Source organism: Macaca nemestrina, chromosome 11 (assembly GCF_043159975.1).
Source record: "Macaca nemestrina isolate mMacNem1 chromosome 11, mMacNem.hap1, whole genome shotgun sequence".
Taxonomy (NCBI): Eukaryota; Metazoa; Chordata; class Mammalia; order Primates; family Cercopithecidae; genus Macaca; species Macaca nemestrina.
In genome coordinates, this window is record NC_092135.1 from 89,041,662 (window position 1) to 89,060,292 (window position 18,631).

The 18,631-nt window shown below is 39.3% G+C and overlaps 1 protein-coding gene across 5 annotated transcripts in view; it reads right to left on the bottom strand.

Moving 5' to 3' along the window:
* LOC105468202 (signal transducer and activator of transcription 4) overlaps positions 1 to 18,631 on the bottom strand; it is a 125,869-nt gene that overhangs the window by 7,332 nt on the left and 99,906 nt on the right. For all 5 annotated transcript variants that reach the window (XM_011718252.3, XM_011718250.3, XM_011718249.3 and 2 more), the window contains 3 exons: positions 17,070 to 17,114; positions 4,075 to 4,158; positions 2,224 to 2,322 (listed from right to left, as the gene is read on the bottom strand). In XM_011718252.3, coding sequence (XP_011716554.1) covers positions 2,224 to 2,322; positions 4,075 to 4,158; positions 17,070 to 17,114 — 228 coding nt within the window. The remainder of the gene's footprint in view (positions 1 to 2,223; positions 2,323 to 4,074; positions 4,159 to 17,069; positions 17,115 to 18,631) is intronic.

Below are 18,631 nucleotides of genomic sequence, written 5' to 3' on the forward strand. Positions count from 1 at the left end.
AGTCTCCCTGTTCTTTGAGTATAATATAATCAGAGCTCCATCTTTCTTCAGAAGCATCACTTGGCATCTCTTGAACTTTTCCGTATCAGTCTACTCATGCAGGTACTTAACACTGTCCAACAAGTAATTTGACAGATACTCTATTCTAAAACAATATTCATCCTAAACAAAACTTATATTATTTAATTGGTTTATCATGGGGTTGGCACAAGTTTTACCTTGACCAGACCAATCATCCCAAAGTGCTAGAAACCGTCAAGTCCCAGGCTAGGGAAGGTGACCCTACAATATTATGATTAACCTCAAATACCTGTTTTATGGACACCATAGTAGTCTTTTCTTATTTGCTCTACGTAAACAAAACAAAACAAAACAAAAAACAGAGAAATGATCTTGCTATGTTGTCCAAGCTGGACTTGAACTTTTGGGCTCAAGAAATTCTCTTGCCTCAGTCTCTCAAGAAACTGAAACTACAGGTGTGCACCACTGTGCCAAGCTAAATAAGATAATATTCTGTGTGATCGACTACAAACGAGATTGTGCCAGAAACTGGGTCAACAATAGTGAAACATAAGACTCTGTCACAGATTACTGGAAAACAGATGTGTGAAACTCAAGAAAGGTGTTTCAAGAAGAGGAAAGGAAGAATTCAGAAATCCAATGCGGTGCCTGGAGAAGGCTGTTGTGAACATGAGCTAAACTGGGCTTAGATTAATCATGAAAAAGAACCAATTCAAGAGATTTCAGAAGGCGGGAATAAAAGAGGACACAGCATCCAACAAGGAATGGGCAATAGGAAGAGGAGGAATGAAGAGAAAGAATTTCTTGGGAGATGGTTTTTTTGTGAACCTGAGAATGGTGCCTGGAAAAGTGACCAGAAAGCACAGAATACAATCAAGGCCTAACGGCTTAGGTTTCAAAGCAGGATAGAATTAAGAGGAGAAACCAGGATTAGTTGTTCAGACTGGTTCTGTAACTAGGCTGTGAATCTGTGTTTTAGGAGCTGTATGTTATCTATAGTTCTAGATTCTCATCCTAGAGCCATGTAAATTTGGGATGATGAGTGTGATGATTTTGGTGACTTTCTTACAGAAGGAGGTTGCTGAAGAAAGCTAAGTGCAGCACTGCTCTGTGAGGCTGGAGGATGGAGAAGTATCCCATCACTCCTTCTACTCCCTGGAGTTGGAAGAAAGCTGAACAAGTGTTGATCTAATGGAGATCAGCATTTAATCTCAGGGGCATTGGCTGTCCTTCACCTTAAAGACCAGGCCATTTCTCTGATAAGTTCTGCTCTTTTCGGGGCACCCTGCACAGTCTACCTCTCTGCAGTTAATTTGTCTCAGATGCTAGGGCACTTGAGGAGGAGAAGGCGTAGGGCTGAGTCATTTCCTTATTAGAAACATTGAATCAAAGGGAAAGAACACTAAGCTGATTCATTATGATCTTGTTCTTACTACTGGGATCTAAAGTAGAAGAATTCTTCCCTTTGGAGGGAACATTTGCTCTGAATTAAGAAGAAATGTTGTTATTTACATCTGACCTATTTTCTCTAGACCTTAGTGGTTTCCAGGACAACACACTGAGGTTTTGAAGGAGGGGTGCAAGGGGAAGTGCTGACTCATCTTTTTTGCCACTCCCTTCCCTGGTTGTTTTATAAGAGCATCTATTCACGGCTTGCTTTGTGACTTGAGGCCAATTTTGGGCCAGTGTTACAACCACCAGATGGCATTAAATCCCAGCTTGAGCCTAGGATGGATGAAATCTGCAATCGATTTGAAAATGCGTGCTGTCAGAATACAATTGGGCAAGATTGATGAATATTCTAATTACTTACTTGGAAACCAATTCTCTACCTTCATAGAAGAGACTATATGGACAAGGTGGGACCAGAGCAGCTGAGGAGGTAAGAAGTTTCCTTCAGCTTAGTTAACAGAGACATAGGATGGCCCTGGAACTCTCTGGTACGTACATAGTTGGGAGCTGACCAGACCCTCAGAAATAATAAATACCTGTCTGTTACTTTTGCTAGCAGAACTCTCTCAGGGACCACATACATCAGAACATACTACTTTAAATATGACATGAGAGGAAACACACAACTAGAAATAAAGCAACTCTCACCCCACACCCCACCGGCATACATATGTTTTGATGCAGATGTGTTTCTTGGCAATAAAACAAATCAAATAGAATTAAAGAAGGTGAGGTAGAAATAGAGTCTACCTGGGAATCATTGGTTGACACGTTGTACCAAATGATGGATGCCCAAGCATTAGGTAATTGACTGACGTTGGAAATCATCACCACAGGCAATGAGCTGGTCTGGTTTGGGGGAAAAAGAGCATAGTTATTACAGGTAGTCCCACCTTATATTGATCTTATGCTTGACCCTCGCCTGTAAAGGGCCAATCTCAAGCCAGTCCCACGCCTCCGGTCCTGATGTCCATGCTGCCCTGGTCACTGAAATGACTTGTGAAGGCCATGGAACTTTCTGAGCATGCATGAGTAAGGGCACAGAGAGGAAAGAGCAGGAATCCTTTCAGACTGCTCAGTCAGGCAGCTTCCCAGTATCTCCCCTGACATCGTGGACATGTTTATACTTTTTAAATGTCACCCGCTGCCTCAAGTGCAATATATTAGAGAGTCTTTTGAATTAGCAACGATCTTCTTTATAAATTAAAGAATCTATTTTAAGTTTTTCTCTGGAATGAATCGGTATCTTCAAATTACAACCTAACACCTAATTAACGTAAACACTGGAAGTGGGAGGTTTCTATTGTAAAAGTAGGAGATGTAAGCTATGGGTGATACAGCTGTCTGTGCTATTGTTACAGAACTAACTCAATTTAGTATTCTTGGTACCGTGGTTTTCTACTTTATGAAATAAACAGGCTTTTACAAATTAGCCTGGGAAACTAATCAACTTATAGTAGTCTTTCCCCAACAACAGACATTAGATTCCTATAGATGGTAAAATACCCATTTGAGGAAATTTAACAACTCATAAAAACAGAGGTTTAGGGAAAGGAGATGAGGAAGGAATTTATGAAAGATTTTAAAAACATATTACCATCATTAAGATAAAAGAGCAAAGGCAGAATTCTAAAAGAATATACTCCACAATAGGATCATATTCAGGGTGTGTGAGATTGTGTTTGTTCATTCATGCACTCGTTCATTCATAGTGTTCTGCCCTCAAGGAGCACATAGTCAATTAATGCTCAATTTAATCCCAAAAGTTTCTTTATTCTTTCTTTTAGTGGTGATTGTTTTACGAGGATCAAAGCAACGTACTGTAATGTTCCTATTATTTGTCTTTGTTCTTATGTTAGAGAAATCTTCTGTGAGTTTTTATGTACAAGTTAAAATTTTGAAAATATATTACTACAAAAAATATATATCACTACATGACATAAGTTCAAGGATACTTATTCCTCTTTAGACTTTCCACTGAGTGTTCATGACTCAGGAAATCCCAGAAAACCAAACAAAGAAGAACCTGAGCAACAAATTATTTAATTGTATATAAAGTTCATAATACCCTTGAACTTTTTATTTTATTTTATTTTATTATTTATTTATTTTTTTGAGACTGGGTCTCACTCTGTCACCCAGGCTGGAGTGCAGTGGCATGATCACCACTCACTGCAGCCTCCACCTCCTGGGCTCAATTGATCCTCCTGCGTCTGCCTCCTGAGTAGCTAGGACTACAGGCATGTGCCACCACACCCAGCAAACTTTTGTATTTTTAGTAGAGATGGGAGGTTTTGCACTGTTGCCCAGGCTGGTCTCAAATTCCGGGGCTCAAGCAATCCACCCACCTTGGCCTACCAAAGTGCTGGGATTACAGGTGTGAGTCACAGCACCCAGCTACCCACAAGCTTTTATCATATATATTTAACCCAATTATTATGTTAACTAGTGAATATTTGACATATTGATTTTCTAAATTAAAACAAAAGTAATGAATAGGGAATGTACTAAAACCTAGAAAAAACCAAACTTACATCTATTAATGCTGATCAATTCCTGCAAATACCATGAGTAAATGGTGTATGTTCTTGAAACACCTACCTCCAAATCTATGGTCAGACCATAGAGGCAGATCTGTGTTTCAAAGGTTATGGAATGAAGTTCTTCAGTCACCATGTGACAGCCCTAAGGGAGAAAGAAATAAATTGTTACCTCACAAATGCATACTCACTATCTAATAGAAGACTTGTTTCTATATAAATTAATACATTTATTAATAAATTAATAAAGTAAATGCCCCCAAGCCATCTCTACTATTGAACATTCCCTCTTACTGATTTAAAAGTTATATACAGTTTGGAAAATCTTCATTTCCCCAAACAGAATGATTTTAAGTCTTCAAAACAAGATAATTTCTGGCTTTAAAAATTCTAGCATAGTTTTTTTCCAATGAAATTTAGACAAGTTGTTCCTTATTTTAATATTTGAAAATTGGTCCTTTCGAGTTACCAAATGTTAATAAAAGCAATCTATATATGCATAAGTATACAGATACAAGTCTTAGTGTCACAATGAATCTGTTCAAAAAGAATGCAAGACCTCCTTCTGGTTTAACATGGTAGGTGGAGTATACGTATTTTCCCCTGTTCCCTCCAGACACTCCAATAAGGTAATAACTGGAGTTTTATTCACTTTCCAATAAAGTAAAACTGTAATCTAGATCCCTGAGTGAAAAGTAGGGGAGTGTAGAGTGAGGGTAGAAGAAAGAACCCAGGGGTTGAAAGCACTGAGCACCCTGAGGCTGCAGAAAAGAAGACTGCAGACCAGGATGTGCTGTAAGAGCCCCAGCTCAGGCAGTGAAGTCTCCACCCCTCCAGACCTGGGCACAGGAGGGAGGTTTGCTCTTTGGAGCAGATGAGTCAGAGTAATTAGAGAGGCTCTCTACATTCTGGGAACAAGGTCAAGCTGCAGTCAGGGGTTAGGTGCTGTGTGTGCTAAAGAGAGGAAGGTCCTGTGAAAATGTACAGTGAAGCCCATGTTTGCCCCTTCTCCAACACCTAGAGCCAGGCCTAAAAGCTCCTGGAAAGGTATCTGGGAAGTTTGCCAGACCAAGGGAGGTAACATACAGATGCTGCCTTCTACACCCACCACCATCCCCCAACAACCCATTGAAACAGCCAGATTCTAATAATCACCCTAAGTCTACAGTTCCCAACATGCACATAGAGTTTTCAGGCAGTTTTTCAGTGCCCTTCTCTTAATGATTAACAGCAAGCTAATGATCATCAGGCATTTGACAAACCCTCTCACATGAAATGAAAATGCAAAAACAAAAAACTCAGAGGAAAAGCAAAATGTAAAAAAAAAAAAAAAAAAAAAAGCAGAAGAGTAAAAAAACAGTGAAAAAAGTCTACTGTATTCAGCTCAGTTTATTCAATAAATATATGGCATGTTGAAGGGGCCTCAACCATTTGTAATGAGAAGATAATGCTTAGATACTGATTTGAACAAACCAACTGTCAAAAGGCCTTTTTTGAGACAATGGAGGAATTTAAACAAAAAATAGGATTTTATTAAGTCAGGATTTAAAAAATGTTATTTTGTTTTTTGCGATAAGGGTAGTGTGGTTAGGTTTAAACATTTCTTATATTCTAAAGATTCCTGCTGAAGTATCTACATTATACTGTACTATCTAGAATTTGAGAACTCCAGGAAAAATGTATGTATTGTTGAAGTTAGGTGATGCTTAAATCCATTCATTGTATTTTCCCTCTATTTCTGTATATATTTGAAAATGTATATTAAAACACCTTTTAAAAACTATATAAAACAAATATTACATCTGTGAAACAAGAATAGAATATTATTGTAAGAAACATTCCGAAAAGAATAAAGAACCACTTAAAAAGAACAAAACCACTTAAAATATAATAAGAGAAAGAGACAAGTCAGTAAAAAGATTGGACATAAAGTAGAGGAAATTTCCCAGAATGTAAAACAAACAAAAAAACCCCACAAAGATGTCAAAAATAGAATAGAAAAGATAGCAAATAAAGAATTATACATGAACTGCAACAACAAACTAACACAAGTTCCAGAAAGAGAACAGAGAAAATGGAGCAGAGAAAATATCAAAGACATAAACAAATTGTAACTCTTATACCACTTATGCAATTGCTACAATCACTTTGGAGAACAATTCCTCAGTGTCTAGAAAAGTAGAAGATGCACATTACCTATACATAACAATTCTTGTTGAATCATCTGATTCTGACCCATCTGCTACCAAATATATATGTCAAAGATTTTTTACACTCGTATTAAAAAAAGACATGTAGAAGAATGTTAATTGAAGAATGTTTACAGTAGAACTGCTTATAATGATAAAATGATTCATCAATAGGAGAAGAGCTAGCTATACTGTGTATATTTATAGAGCAAAAAGCTATACAGCGTTGGAATAAATGATCCACAGCAACATGAATCAATGTAGGAATGAGTCTCAGAAAATATTTTGTTGAGCAAGAAAAGCAAGTTGTGATAAAATATATATATAAGGATGCCATTTATGTAAAATCCGAATTTATAATACAGAATAATATAAAGTATATAGAAACATATTCATTCATAGAAAAAGTATAAAGGCATTCTTGAAAACAATAAACATCAAAATTCAAGACAATGGTTTTTGGGAGATGGGTGGGTACAGAGAAGAAACGGATTAAAGGTGGGGGGTGGGGTACCAGGTGTCTTCAACTATATTTGCAAAGTTTGAATTTTTAAGCTGTTTGATGGGTGTTCATGCTATTATTCTTTATGTTTTTACGTGTTTTCAATAGTCTATAAAAATGAAGAATACGACAAAACTTTTCAAACTAAAGGACATGAGTGTTCAAATTGGAAGGACCCATGAATGGCTGGCACAATAAATAAATGAAGAGCCGAACTGAAACTCAATCCTGTAAAATTGCAGGAAACCAGTTTAAAAGTTTCAGGAGTGCAGGAAAAAAAAGGCATTTATAAATGATTAAGAATCAGAATACAAGATAAGTAGAAGACAATGGAATAGTGCTTTAAGAATTCGGAGGAAAAATGATTTCTAACCCAGAATTCTATATCCAGCCAAACTGTCAGTCAACTATGAATGGGAAAAACGTTTTCAGATATGCAAGGCCTCTGGAAATTTGGCTTCTTAGTACTTTTTCTTTGAAAACTACTGAAAGAGTCTCTCTAATAAAAAGGAGACAGTAACCTAAGAAAGAGGAAGACATGAACCCAGCCAGGAGAAGGGGGTGGGACTCCCTAGGATAATGGTGAAAGGGAGTTTCAAAAACAAACAAACAAAACAAAAAACAAAAAGCCACAACCCCACGATTGCACAACAGGATCAGAGGGCAAGTAGCCAGGACTGGAGCCAGAAGATGGAGGGCTCCCAGAGCGATGTTGCCAAGAAAAAAAGAAGAAAGGAACTTATAGATTGACATGTTTGACCAAATTGTAAGGAGTTTTCTTGTTCTGATGGAAAGTTTGGGGCTTAATTAGTGACAGGTACATAAATTAATCAAATCAAAAACTCAGGGAAACTATTAAATCCAGAGAAAACAAAAAGTAATACAAGAATGGAAATACAATCATAGTATGCTATATGGCTTCGCTGTTAACAATTTTTATATAATCATAATAAGGTAAACATTGAATACATTGAGTAAATGAAAATGTATTATATAATGATACTGTGAAGATGGGGGAGAATTTCTATGTATGGAGACCTGTTATAAGAAAGACATAGATTAATCTTGTATAGAAAATCAGAAGTTAGACACATAAAATTAAAAAAAATCAAGAGATATCAGTATTAGCATGATATTTACAGCTCAAAAAATAATCACCTCTGGGTAGGAGTTTGACATAGAAAGAAGCAGGAAATTAAATTAGTCCCTGGTGAAATTTTATAGTAGGTAAAAAAGGACCAGCAGTATTGCCATCACCTAAAAGCTTGTAAGAAAAACAGGAACTCTGACCTCATTCCAGGCTTACTGAATCAGATTCTGCATTTTAACAAGAGTCCTGGGTGAAATTTGAGAGGAATTATTCTCAATGTGTGTATCCTCATTGCGTTTAATCCCAAAAGGGAGATGGAAAATTTGGAGATATAAAGCTTCAACAATTTATAAAATGAGCCCTGGGAACATGTGAACATGTAGGATTATTTACATCAGAAAAGTCAGGGTGGGCAGTTGGAGGTGGCAGGGTCACCTGAAAAGAAAGGAAGGTCAACCTAAGTATGCATTAATAAGTCAGAATTCTGTTTGCATTTGAAATCTGAAGTAATAAAAATAGTCTAATGTGATGATATGAACAAGAATTCTGTGATTATGTGAGAAGACTTCCTTGATAATGAGAATGCTACATTTAGGATTTGTTATGGAGAAGGAAGTAGATCTTTGTGATACTTTACATTGCCTGCAGGTAGTTACATTGACTAGGGTGGAATCACTTCTTACTGGGTTACTAGAAAGTTATGTTTAATCAAAATTCTGCTTAAAAATCCCTAAACCACCCCTAAAAGTACTCCCAGCACGTCAACACATCAAACAGCCAGTTCCTCTTCTCCAGCCCCTTTATGTTAAAATAAGTTGCTCTTTCTTTGGTTGAGCTTGAGACGGACTAGTTGTCTTGAGTGTAGGCACCAAGAAGGTGTATTTTTGAACAATAGAAAATCTCACTGCCCTCTAGGGAGGGGATGCTTACACTATACAAAAACTGAAGAATCTACAACTTCCACTTCCTGTTCACTAATGGGTGCCTTTCACATTATCTCTGAGTTCAATGGTGCAGAACATTTGAGAGGCCTCAGGCAAGTGCACAGGGATCCAATACTGTATGTATAAATATTTAACCATTATCAATCAAGTTAACAAACTGTTAACATATGGTCTAGCCTCCTGCCTTGACATACCCTTCACATAACCTAATTGGCCGGGTTTTAGCTCCTCAAAGTCTTACTGGAACATGGTGGCATGGGTAAAGATAGCACAGCCATCTTGGGCCATTGCCTGTCCCCTTTGCTTCTACCTCTGTGAAGGGCCTTGTATGACCAGTGTGACCTCTAGGTCTCTCCAGTGTCTAGACATGTTTGCACTGATGGTGTCATCTGTGCTTGGGAGAGTAGACCTGGAGAGGCCTAACAGGCCCTGGAAGTGGGGGCTTCAGGTCTTCGGGCTGGGAATTCTGGCGTCCTGGATTCTGGGTGAGCACATTGCTTAAACCCACAGAAGACTTTCTTTGTAGGGAGGACTGCAGCTGGAGGATGACTGAAGGAAAACTTTTGGAGCTGAGGTGCTATGATATTGTGATATAATAAGAAATCTATATTTGGTCCCTGCACCTGGTTACTGAGACAGAGCTCCTAAGACCTTTCTAGATGGAGATGTTAGGTGAGTCTTCTGTTCTAAAAATTTGGTCTTTGACCCTGGTTCCTGACACAGGTTCCTAAGATCTTTGTAATTTCCTTAGTGATAGGATTGTCTGACACAGAGCTCCTAAATTTCTGGAATTTTCTGGGTGATTTTTCTGGCATTTTCTATTCTAATGAAGCGTCTCTTGGTGGGCTTCTAAATAGCCTCAGGATGAGGCTTGGTTGCTAGGGGAACCAATCATGTGATTAGAGAGTTGAAACTTCTACCCCACTCCCTGACCTCTGGGAAGGGGAGAGGGATTGAGAGTTGAATTCATCCACAATGGCAATGGCGATCAACTTTGTGATGAACTGTATGTAATGAAGCTTCCATAGAAACCTCAAAGAACAGATTTTGGGAAGCTTCTAGGTTGCTGAAGACATGGAGGTGCTAGGAGGGTGGCACATCTGGACAGGGCATGGGAGCTCCACACCCCTTCTCCATGCCTTGCCCTGTGCATCTCTTCCATTTGGCTGTTCATCTGTATTCTGTGTAATATCCTTGATAGTAAACCAGTAAATATAAGTAAAATGTTCCCCTGAGTTTTGTGAACTGCTTTAGCAAACTCATTGAACCTGAGGAGGGAATTGTGGGAACCCTCAATTTATTGCTGGCTGGTCAGAAGTGCAGATCACAACCTGGGACTTGCGATGGGCATCTGAATCAGGGGCAGTCTTGTGGGACTAAGCCCTTAGCCTGTGGGTCAAGGTAAAGAGTGTTAGAATTGGGTTAAATTGTAGGACACCCAGTTTGCGTCTGCTGGAGAACTGGTTGTTAGTGGAGAGAAACTCCCACACACATTTAGGTGACCAGAAGGGAGGCATGGAAAGTAAGAGTAGAAAAAAGTTTAGTGTTTTCCTCTTACAGGTCTCATTGCTCTCACATTCCAGCCTCTATAGTTTAATTTCTCTTTTTCTTTTTGAGACAGAGTTTCGCTCTGTCACCCAGGCTAGAGTGCAGTGGCATGAACTTGGCTCACTGCAACCTCCACCTCCCAGGTTCAAGCGATTCTCCTGCCTCAGCCTCCTGAGTAGCTGGGACTACAGGCATATGCCATTATGCCCAGCTATTTTTTGTATTTTTAGTAGGGACAGGGTTTCACCATATTGGCCAGGCTGGTCTTGAACTACTGAGCTCAAGTGATCTGCCCATTTCAGCCTCCCAAAATGCTGGGATTACAGGCATGAGCCACCATGCCTGGCCTATATAGTTTAATTTCTATGAATAAATATACATATGATCATTCAGTACGGATAGTTTCCTTAGCTCTTTGAGTTATGGAACCTGTGTGTTCACCACCAAATATCAGGGTCTTAAAAGTGTGAGAAACCAGGATTCCACAGACAGAGCAATGACACTCAGTGTCGTCCATTAGCTTTGGAAACAGTCTTTACGCTTTATACAGTACTCTACTGAACTGAAATGTGGGTGGTGAGAGGGTGATTATTTTCTCAGTAATTCAAAACAGTTTCTAATGTTTACTTTAAATCCCTGATGGAATCGTGAGGCACATTTAGAACAAAATCCAGCAAGGAAGCTGACATACTATATGCAAGACTGGAGGAAAGACGCTGTGACCAAAGAAAGTATTATTAATTTTCACAGCTTGCATGACTGTCATAATCTTCATTATTTCATCAGTGTAGTCTAAGCTAGAGACACTATTCAGTCTCTCATTCGCAGGTTCCATTCCTCACAGAATGGAAAAACATCATATATAAGATGCATTAGGGCCTGGCGCGGTGGCTCATGCCTGTAATCCCAGCACTTTGGGAGGTCAAGGTGGGCAGATGATCTGAGGTCAGCAGTTCAAGACCAGCCTGGCCAACATGGTGAAACACCGTCTCTACTAAAAAAAATGCAAACAATTAGCTGGGCATGGTGGCGTGTGCTTGTAATCCCAGCTACTCAGGCGGCTGACACAGGAGAATTGCTTGAACCTTGGAGGAGGAGGTTGCAGTGAGCCGAGATCGCGCCACTGCACTCCAGCCTGGGCAACAAGAGTGAGAAACTCCATCTCAAAAAAAAAAAAAAAAAAGATGCACCATTAATGTTTGTATCAAAGCCATCCTAATCATCCAAGATGATTACAGATACAAAATATCCATATTGATATTTACATTATATGGTATATTACATTATATGGCACTGAATATAATAGCTGGATTGACTGTATTGTACTTCTAAAGAAAAATACCCATTGGAAAATCCGCTAAGAAACTAGAAAACTGGACAACCCACTTAACCAGGGCTCCACTTGGAAAAAAAAGTACAATGAAAGGTAGGTCTAGATGTCACCATATTCTTCTCTGTTTCTTCTGCTTAGTGTCTAATAATATACCTTGGAAACCTAGAATATATTAACAAATTGTAATTTTTTTTTGTTTTTTGTTTTGAGACGGAGTCTTGCTCTGTCACTCAGGCTGGAGTGCAGTGGCGTGATTTCAGCTCACTGCAAGCTCCGCCTCCTGAGTTCACGCCATTCTCCTGCCTCAGCCTCCCAAGTAGCTGGGACTACAGGCGCCCACCACCACACCCGACTAATTTTTTGTATTTTTTAGTAGAGACGGGATTCAACCTGTTAGCCAGGATGGTCTCGATCTTCTGACCTTGTGATCCGCCTGCCTCGGCCTCCCAAAGTGCTGGAATTACAGGCATGAGCCAACACGCCCGGCCAACAAATGATAATAGCTTTTAACTTGATAGAAACCTCTGCTAAGAAAAATATGACTGGGATAAACGGTGATTTTCATCCAAATTTCTTGCTTATCTCTTAACACTCCATAATTTGTTGTAATGCCCCCTATGGAAAACTATGTGGAATAGAAACAATTAAAATAACCCTTTCATTTAGTGAATATTTATTGAGCACCTATTATGTGCTAGACACTGGGTTAGATCATGGGAAACAATGAGAAGAGAGGGAAACAGTGGTCCAGTCACATAAGAGATAGCTTTTAATCACAGAATCACAGAATCAGAAGACAGGAATATAAAATGACAACACTGCTTAGCTCATAAAGCCCTCTGCTGCATTCTACAAAGTCTAAGGTTTTAGTAATATTTTTGTACAATTTCTCCCTCAAAAAAGTGTTGCAACTCTTCAAATTAGTTCAGTGAGAAATCAACTTGCTATGCAAATGCCTGGGCTAGCTGGTGTGTGAGTAGCGTGTCTGTGTTTGAGAACACTGAACCTTGAAAGAACATCTGTTTGGCTATTTTGTTAAATGAAACTCAAGTCACCCAGGCTTTACTAATAGCTTCATTGTGCTTCATGACTTTCCACCACATAAACAAAATTACCTAACACCTCAGTCTGTGGCTAAAACTGTCATTTATCGGTTAAAGCCCACTGACAAAGAGCAAACTGGAGAGAGTGCAATTCCAGCTTCTCTAGTCAAACAGTTTTCACATTTCAATAATCACTCTCTAGCTGGCTCCCGGCTAGATAAGGACCTCCAGGGAAAGGCTGCTTCCTGTGAATGTTTATTTTACAGGGACAGACTGATGGCCTCAAAGTCTGGCCACTTTCTAGGTGATGAAATCGTTTATTCACGTTGACTCTTCCCAGGAGAGAACATAGTTGAGAGAAAGGCAGTGATTGCTGAAGTTGATTTTATGATAGCGTGTCTACAGATTCCTCAAGCAATGTTGTGAAATTCCAAAGCAAATTCTTAAAATTAAATTCATTTTGAAAAATCTAAAGCTCCTACCCTATGTTGCATTTCTGAGGATTAAAGAATCTTAGTCAAAGGAACTTCAGAGATTGTCTAGTCCAATGAGTCCAAATTTTTTTTTTTTGACCTTGGTACATATTCTTGAAAGCAAACTTCCCACCAGAGTTTCCATCTGTAAATCCATAAAATAAAGCTGCCTTGATAGAAACAGGTGTGAGGGAGCCAGAGCGCCACATTTCCCCAACCCCAAGGGTGAATGGGGTTCCTGAGGTACCTCTTTGGCATCTTTGGGTTTTCGAAGAGAATGGGTCTTGTACAACTTCCTCCTTTCACCCAATCCTAAAGCCAGGAGCCCCTGTGCGTCCTGACAGGTCAGCTTTTCTTGGGTAATCTCAAACAGTCACAGGCTGCTGCAATTCTAGGGAGGTTTGGAATGGCAACTTAGGGAAACTATAATTGATGACATCTTTGTCCGTTGTCAATCATTTAATAACTATCTGATACAAACTCTTACGACCACAAAACTAGAATGGAGGGACCCAAAATTGTGTGTGTGTGTGTGTGTGTGTGTATGTGTGTGTGTGTGTGTGATGGAGGTGAAGGGCATTGGAGTGGTAGCAGGAGTCCCAGACATGAAATCCCATAAAGGGGCATACACAAATGGTGATGTGAGGTTTCAGGGACCTGGACGTGGAAGAGGGAAGTGCCCAGAGTCTCCTGAAAGGGACCACATCTCCAGCAGAGCACTTGGCAGGTGAGCGGAGAAGGAGAAATATCGGCAGTTGTCTGAAGTCAGGTACCACGTTTTAGAGCCCAGTTTTCCCATCTGTGTAGACACCTGCTCCCTCCAGAGGAGGCTAATCTGTAAATGCCATCACCAACATCTACACAGCCCACTACCACTGACTCACACACAGCTCATTCAGGCCTCATAACAACCCTTAGAAGTGTAGGTTAACATTAGCACCATTTTGTAGAAAAGGAAACTGGGAGTTAGAGAGGTTAAGTGGCTTGTGCAAGCTCAGATTGCCCGAAGAGGCAGAAACCAACACTGCTATCTCCACTATCCCACCGAGGCACGACACAAGTGCAAAAGGAGACACAGTAGACGAGAGAGGTCAACAACATTTTCTGAGGAAGCATTATTTTAAATTATGGTGTGAGACAGCCATGATTTCTGAGCAGGTGGGTGAGGTGCAGACACTCTGTGAGATAGATAGGGTGAGGTGACGGGGCAGGAGGAGTGCCAACCAGCTCGCCTCTCCCAGGGAAGGTTTTGCGACCCACAGGCAGCATAGCAGAGGGGCCAGGAGCAGGGACACGGGATCAGACTGCCACGGTTTTATCTTGGCCCTGCCATCAACTGCCCCCACAATCTTGAGTAAGCTGTGTGACTACTCTGTGCCTCAGTTTCCATAACTGAAATAAGTATGAAGCTAATAGTACCTACTTCACAATCTTATTGTAAGAGTTACAGAAATCAGTATTAGTGAAGCTCTTAGTGTCCAGTATATAGTAAATGCCACACCAGGATTGTTGAAGACATTCTTAGCAGGCGGTGAACTCCTGCTACAGGTGCTCACAGATAAGCAATAGCAACTTTTTGAAACTTGAAAACGAGGTTACGATATCCTAGCTTCCTGTTTTCCTGAAATTTGTGACCACCATCCCTGGCCTCATGACTTTATGAACTTCACTTTATTGCCCATTCTTTCCTCACTCTTTCCTAACCTTCGCGTGATCATCCTTACTGAATGGCCAAGTCCCCGATTCCCGGCTTATCTTCCTTCATGTATTTTGTGACTAGTCAACAGTTAATGCCGCACATAAGATAACGGTTCAATCCGTGGCTTGTTTTAAATGTACCTAGGAGTCATACTAAAATTCTACCAACAGGTGGAGCTCAAAGAATAGCTTAAAATAAAATTAACCCGATTCAGCAAACCTGAAAAAAAAGGGAAGAAACAAAATCATTCTGATATTACTGTATGATTTTGCTATTCATCAGAAAATAAGAGGAAATAAATTGAAGGCAATATAACTAGACAGTGTTAACAAGACAGTGGTTGGTTTTTCTACAGTGGAAGATGATTTACTTAGATTTCTGTCTCTAGGGAAATTCAAGGGAAGATTTTCATTTTACATTCATAAAGATCACAGTATACTACAAGAGTTGAGCTATTTGGATTTATTCGATTTGCTTTACTTAAGAAAAGTTCAGGATAATGATGCTTAGTCTGTTCAGATTCATAAATAATACTCAGGGATGTCAAGTTGAATGAAATGTTGCAACTCTGGCCAGAATTCCAAGGAGATGTGTGAAATGAGCTTTCATTTAAAGTGTGCCAATGCTTAACTAGGAAGTTTAGAAAACCTTTATGGGTTTCTATAAGCCGGGAAGAATGTCTCCCACTCATTTGTTTTACTAGAAGCTCCTTAAACCCAAAATCTCTGCTCTTGTGATTTCTTTGACTGAAGAGACCTGCTTAGGGAGCTCTGCCCTGAACAGCAATTCTACCCTGGAAGACTGAGCTTGTCTTCACTGAGGCTATGATGTCTGGCAAATGATCTTTAAGACACAATTAAGGGAATGAAGAATTCTTGGAGGGCAAAATGGTAGGGCATTAAATCTTTTGTGACGGATCTTTATGGTTTTGTGGGGTGTGATAAATTGGATATCATTGGATACTGGATTTATAAAGTGCTTTTCCTCCAAACAATTCAAAGATCTTTTTCATAGGAGCTGTGATTATAAAACCAAGAGCTTGGATCCATATGAACCACCTCAGAAATAAACCTCACTGCTTCAAAATCGCATCACGTAGGTGGTTTGACACCTGCAGCACCTCTGAGCAGGGCTGTTGAGCATGACTATCCTGATCTCTTAGAGGAAAAAAAATGCACTATTTCTTCATCAGATCATTTGCCAGACATCACATTTTCAGGCCCTGGCAGAGCAGGTACTCAAACCCAGGTTTTCTAGTTCCAAATATATAGGTCATTGACTTATGCCTTAGTTTTGAGGTCAACTCAATAGATGTTCTCCAAGGTCATGTCCCGTTCATGATTTGACCACTCTATCGTCAACTAACTCAAATGTGAGTACTCAGACTGCATCAGTTTGTTCTTTCATTCAATTTGTCTAGTGAAATGCAAACATTAGAGAGCGAGATAATTGGTATCTCAAAATAATAGGGTTGTCTTTTGCCCCACATATCATAATTTTTCAGCCTGACTTCACATATGTGAGAAAATGAGTGAATGAAAATGAAGAATGACAAAGATATTTTTAAATAATGGACTGACTAAAGAAACTATGGCATACCTATAAAATGTAATGTAACGTAAGCAATTTAAATCATGTTCTCCAAGAGTATTCAAAATTATGGAAAACTGTTCTCCAGGCTGGGCACGGTGGCTTACGCCTACAATCCCAGCACTTTGGGAGGCTAAGGTGGGTGGATCACTTGAGCCAAGGGGTTCAAGACTAGCCTGGGAAGGAGGTTCACTTGAGCCTGAGAGGCAGAGGCTGCAGTGAACTAAGATCTCACCACTGCACTCCAGCCTGGGCAACAAGTAAGACCCTTCTCCAAAAAAAAAAAAAAAGATACTTTGCTATGTGAAAAAAAGCAGGCTATGAAGCAATGAGTATCATATATTTTTAAAGTAATATATACATAAATAAAAGACTAGAATTAATATATACATAAATAAAAGACTAGAATGATGTATACTCAGATGTTAATAGTTATTTTCTTTGAAAGGTGTTATTATATGTTATTTTTATTTTCTCTTTTTAAAAAACTTCCTCATATTGTCTGCAATTATCAAGTTTTACATCTATAATCAGAAAAACATGAATTTGATTTTATATGAAGTCAAGCAGTTTAAAAGCTTTGTAAAAATAAGATATTATAAGATCTATTCCCAGAAAAATTCTGTAGGAGAAAACATTTCCTACCTCATTTCCTTTACCTCCAGCACTGGACTTCATTTCCTTTGGTTGCTTTGTAAAAGAAAACAACAATATTTAGATGAAAAAGCATTATCAGCTACATATTAAGTTGGTCATACCTGTTGCAGTCATTTTCTTGGCCACATTTTGACTTCTAGAACAGCAACGTATTTTCAAACTCATTGAAACCTGACACAACTGCCCAGATTTGACAGAGAAGAGCTTCCTGTCTCACCCCATGGGATGCCACTTTAGAAACTTGAGTTGGCATATCAATAAGACTTTAGCTTTCAGCCAACATTTTGAAAAAATGAAATCATGCTGGGAACTTGCAGAATCCATACAGCACTCCTTTGCACCTGGAAAGCATCATTTTAGCTAAGCTGTAGGTGATGACTCCCAATCCCTGAGAAACCAAGTCTAACGGAGAAGACTAGAAAAATAAACTATAGGGCAGTGTGTACCATATAGCATAGTAAGCTATTAAATGACATTACAGGGGAAGAAGACTTACTGACACAAAATAAATGTGCATTGATACAGATTACTGAATGAAAAAAAGAGGCAGAAAACAAATTATGTAGTGTGTATTATTTGATCCCACTTTAAAAATACATACATATAAATATTTTAGAAAAAAGAATGAAATTGTAAAACTGAAGATGTTAATAGCATTGCAAGGTGGTGGAGTTATAGGTGACAATTTTTTAAATTTTGATTGTTTTTTTTTTCTTTTGAGAGGGAGTCTCTCACTATCATCCAGGCTGGAGTGCAGTGGTGCAATCTCGGCTCACTGCAAGCTCTGCCTCCCGGGTTCATGCCATTCTCCTGCCTCAGTCTCCCAAGTAGCTGGGACTACAGGCGCCCGCCACCATGCCCGGCTAATTTTTTTTTTTTTTTTGTATTTTTAGTAGAGATGGGGTTTCACCGTGTTAGCCAGGATGGTTTCAGTCTCCTGACCTCGTGATCCGCCCACCTCAGCCTCCCAAAGTGCTGGGATCACAGGCGTAAGTCACCGCGCTAGGCCAATTTTCTGTATTTTTAGTAGAGACGGGGTTTCACTGTGTTAGCCAGGATGGTCTCAATCTCCTGACCTTGTGATCCACCTGCCTCGGTGTGAGCCAAAGTGCCCGGCCAATTTTTATTTTCTATATTTATTTTTGTATTAAAAAGCAATTAAAGTTATTATGCATAAGATAATCAATGTGAAAATGCTCTGCAAGAGCAAAAGAGCACCGTAAAAACTGAGGTTTTGTTATTTTATATATTGTACCTGCTGAAATAAAGACCTGATTTTTGGTGTGTTTCTTGTCCTTCCTTTTCCATGTGACTTTTTTGGGAGACAGACGTTTCTAAGTTAAGGGCTCTTCCTACTTTACTTATTACTAAACCTGGCCCCTTGTTGAAAGTTCCTGGAGGGTAGGACTTGAGCCTAACAAAAAAGAGTGCTAGTTACAAGGGTGTCTATAATACATTATTCTTTATTACATTTTATTTACTTGGCGGTTCACACAGGAAGGATTCAATTTAAAAAAAAAACATACTCCTCAATACTAAAAACCAAACAA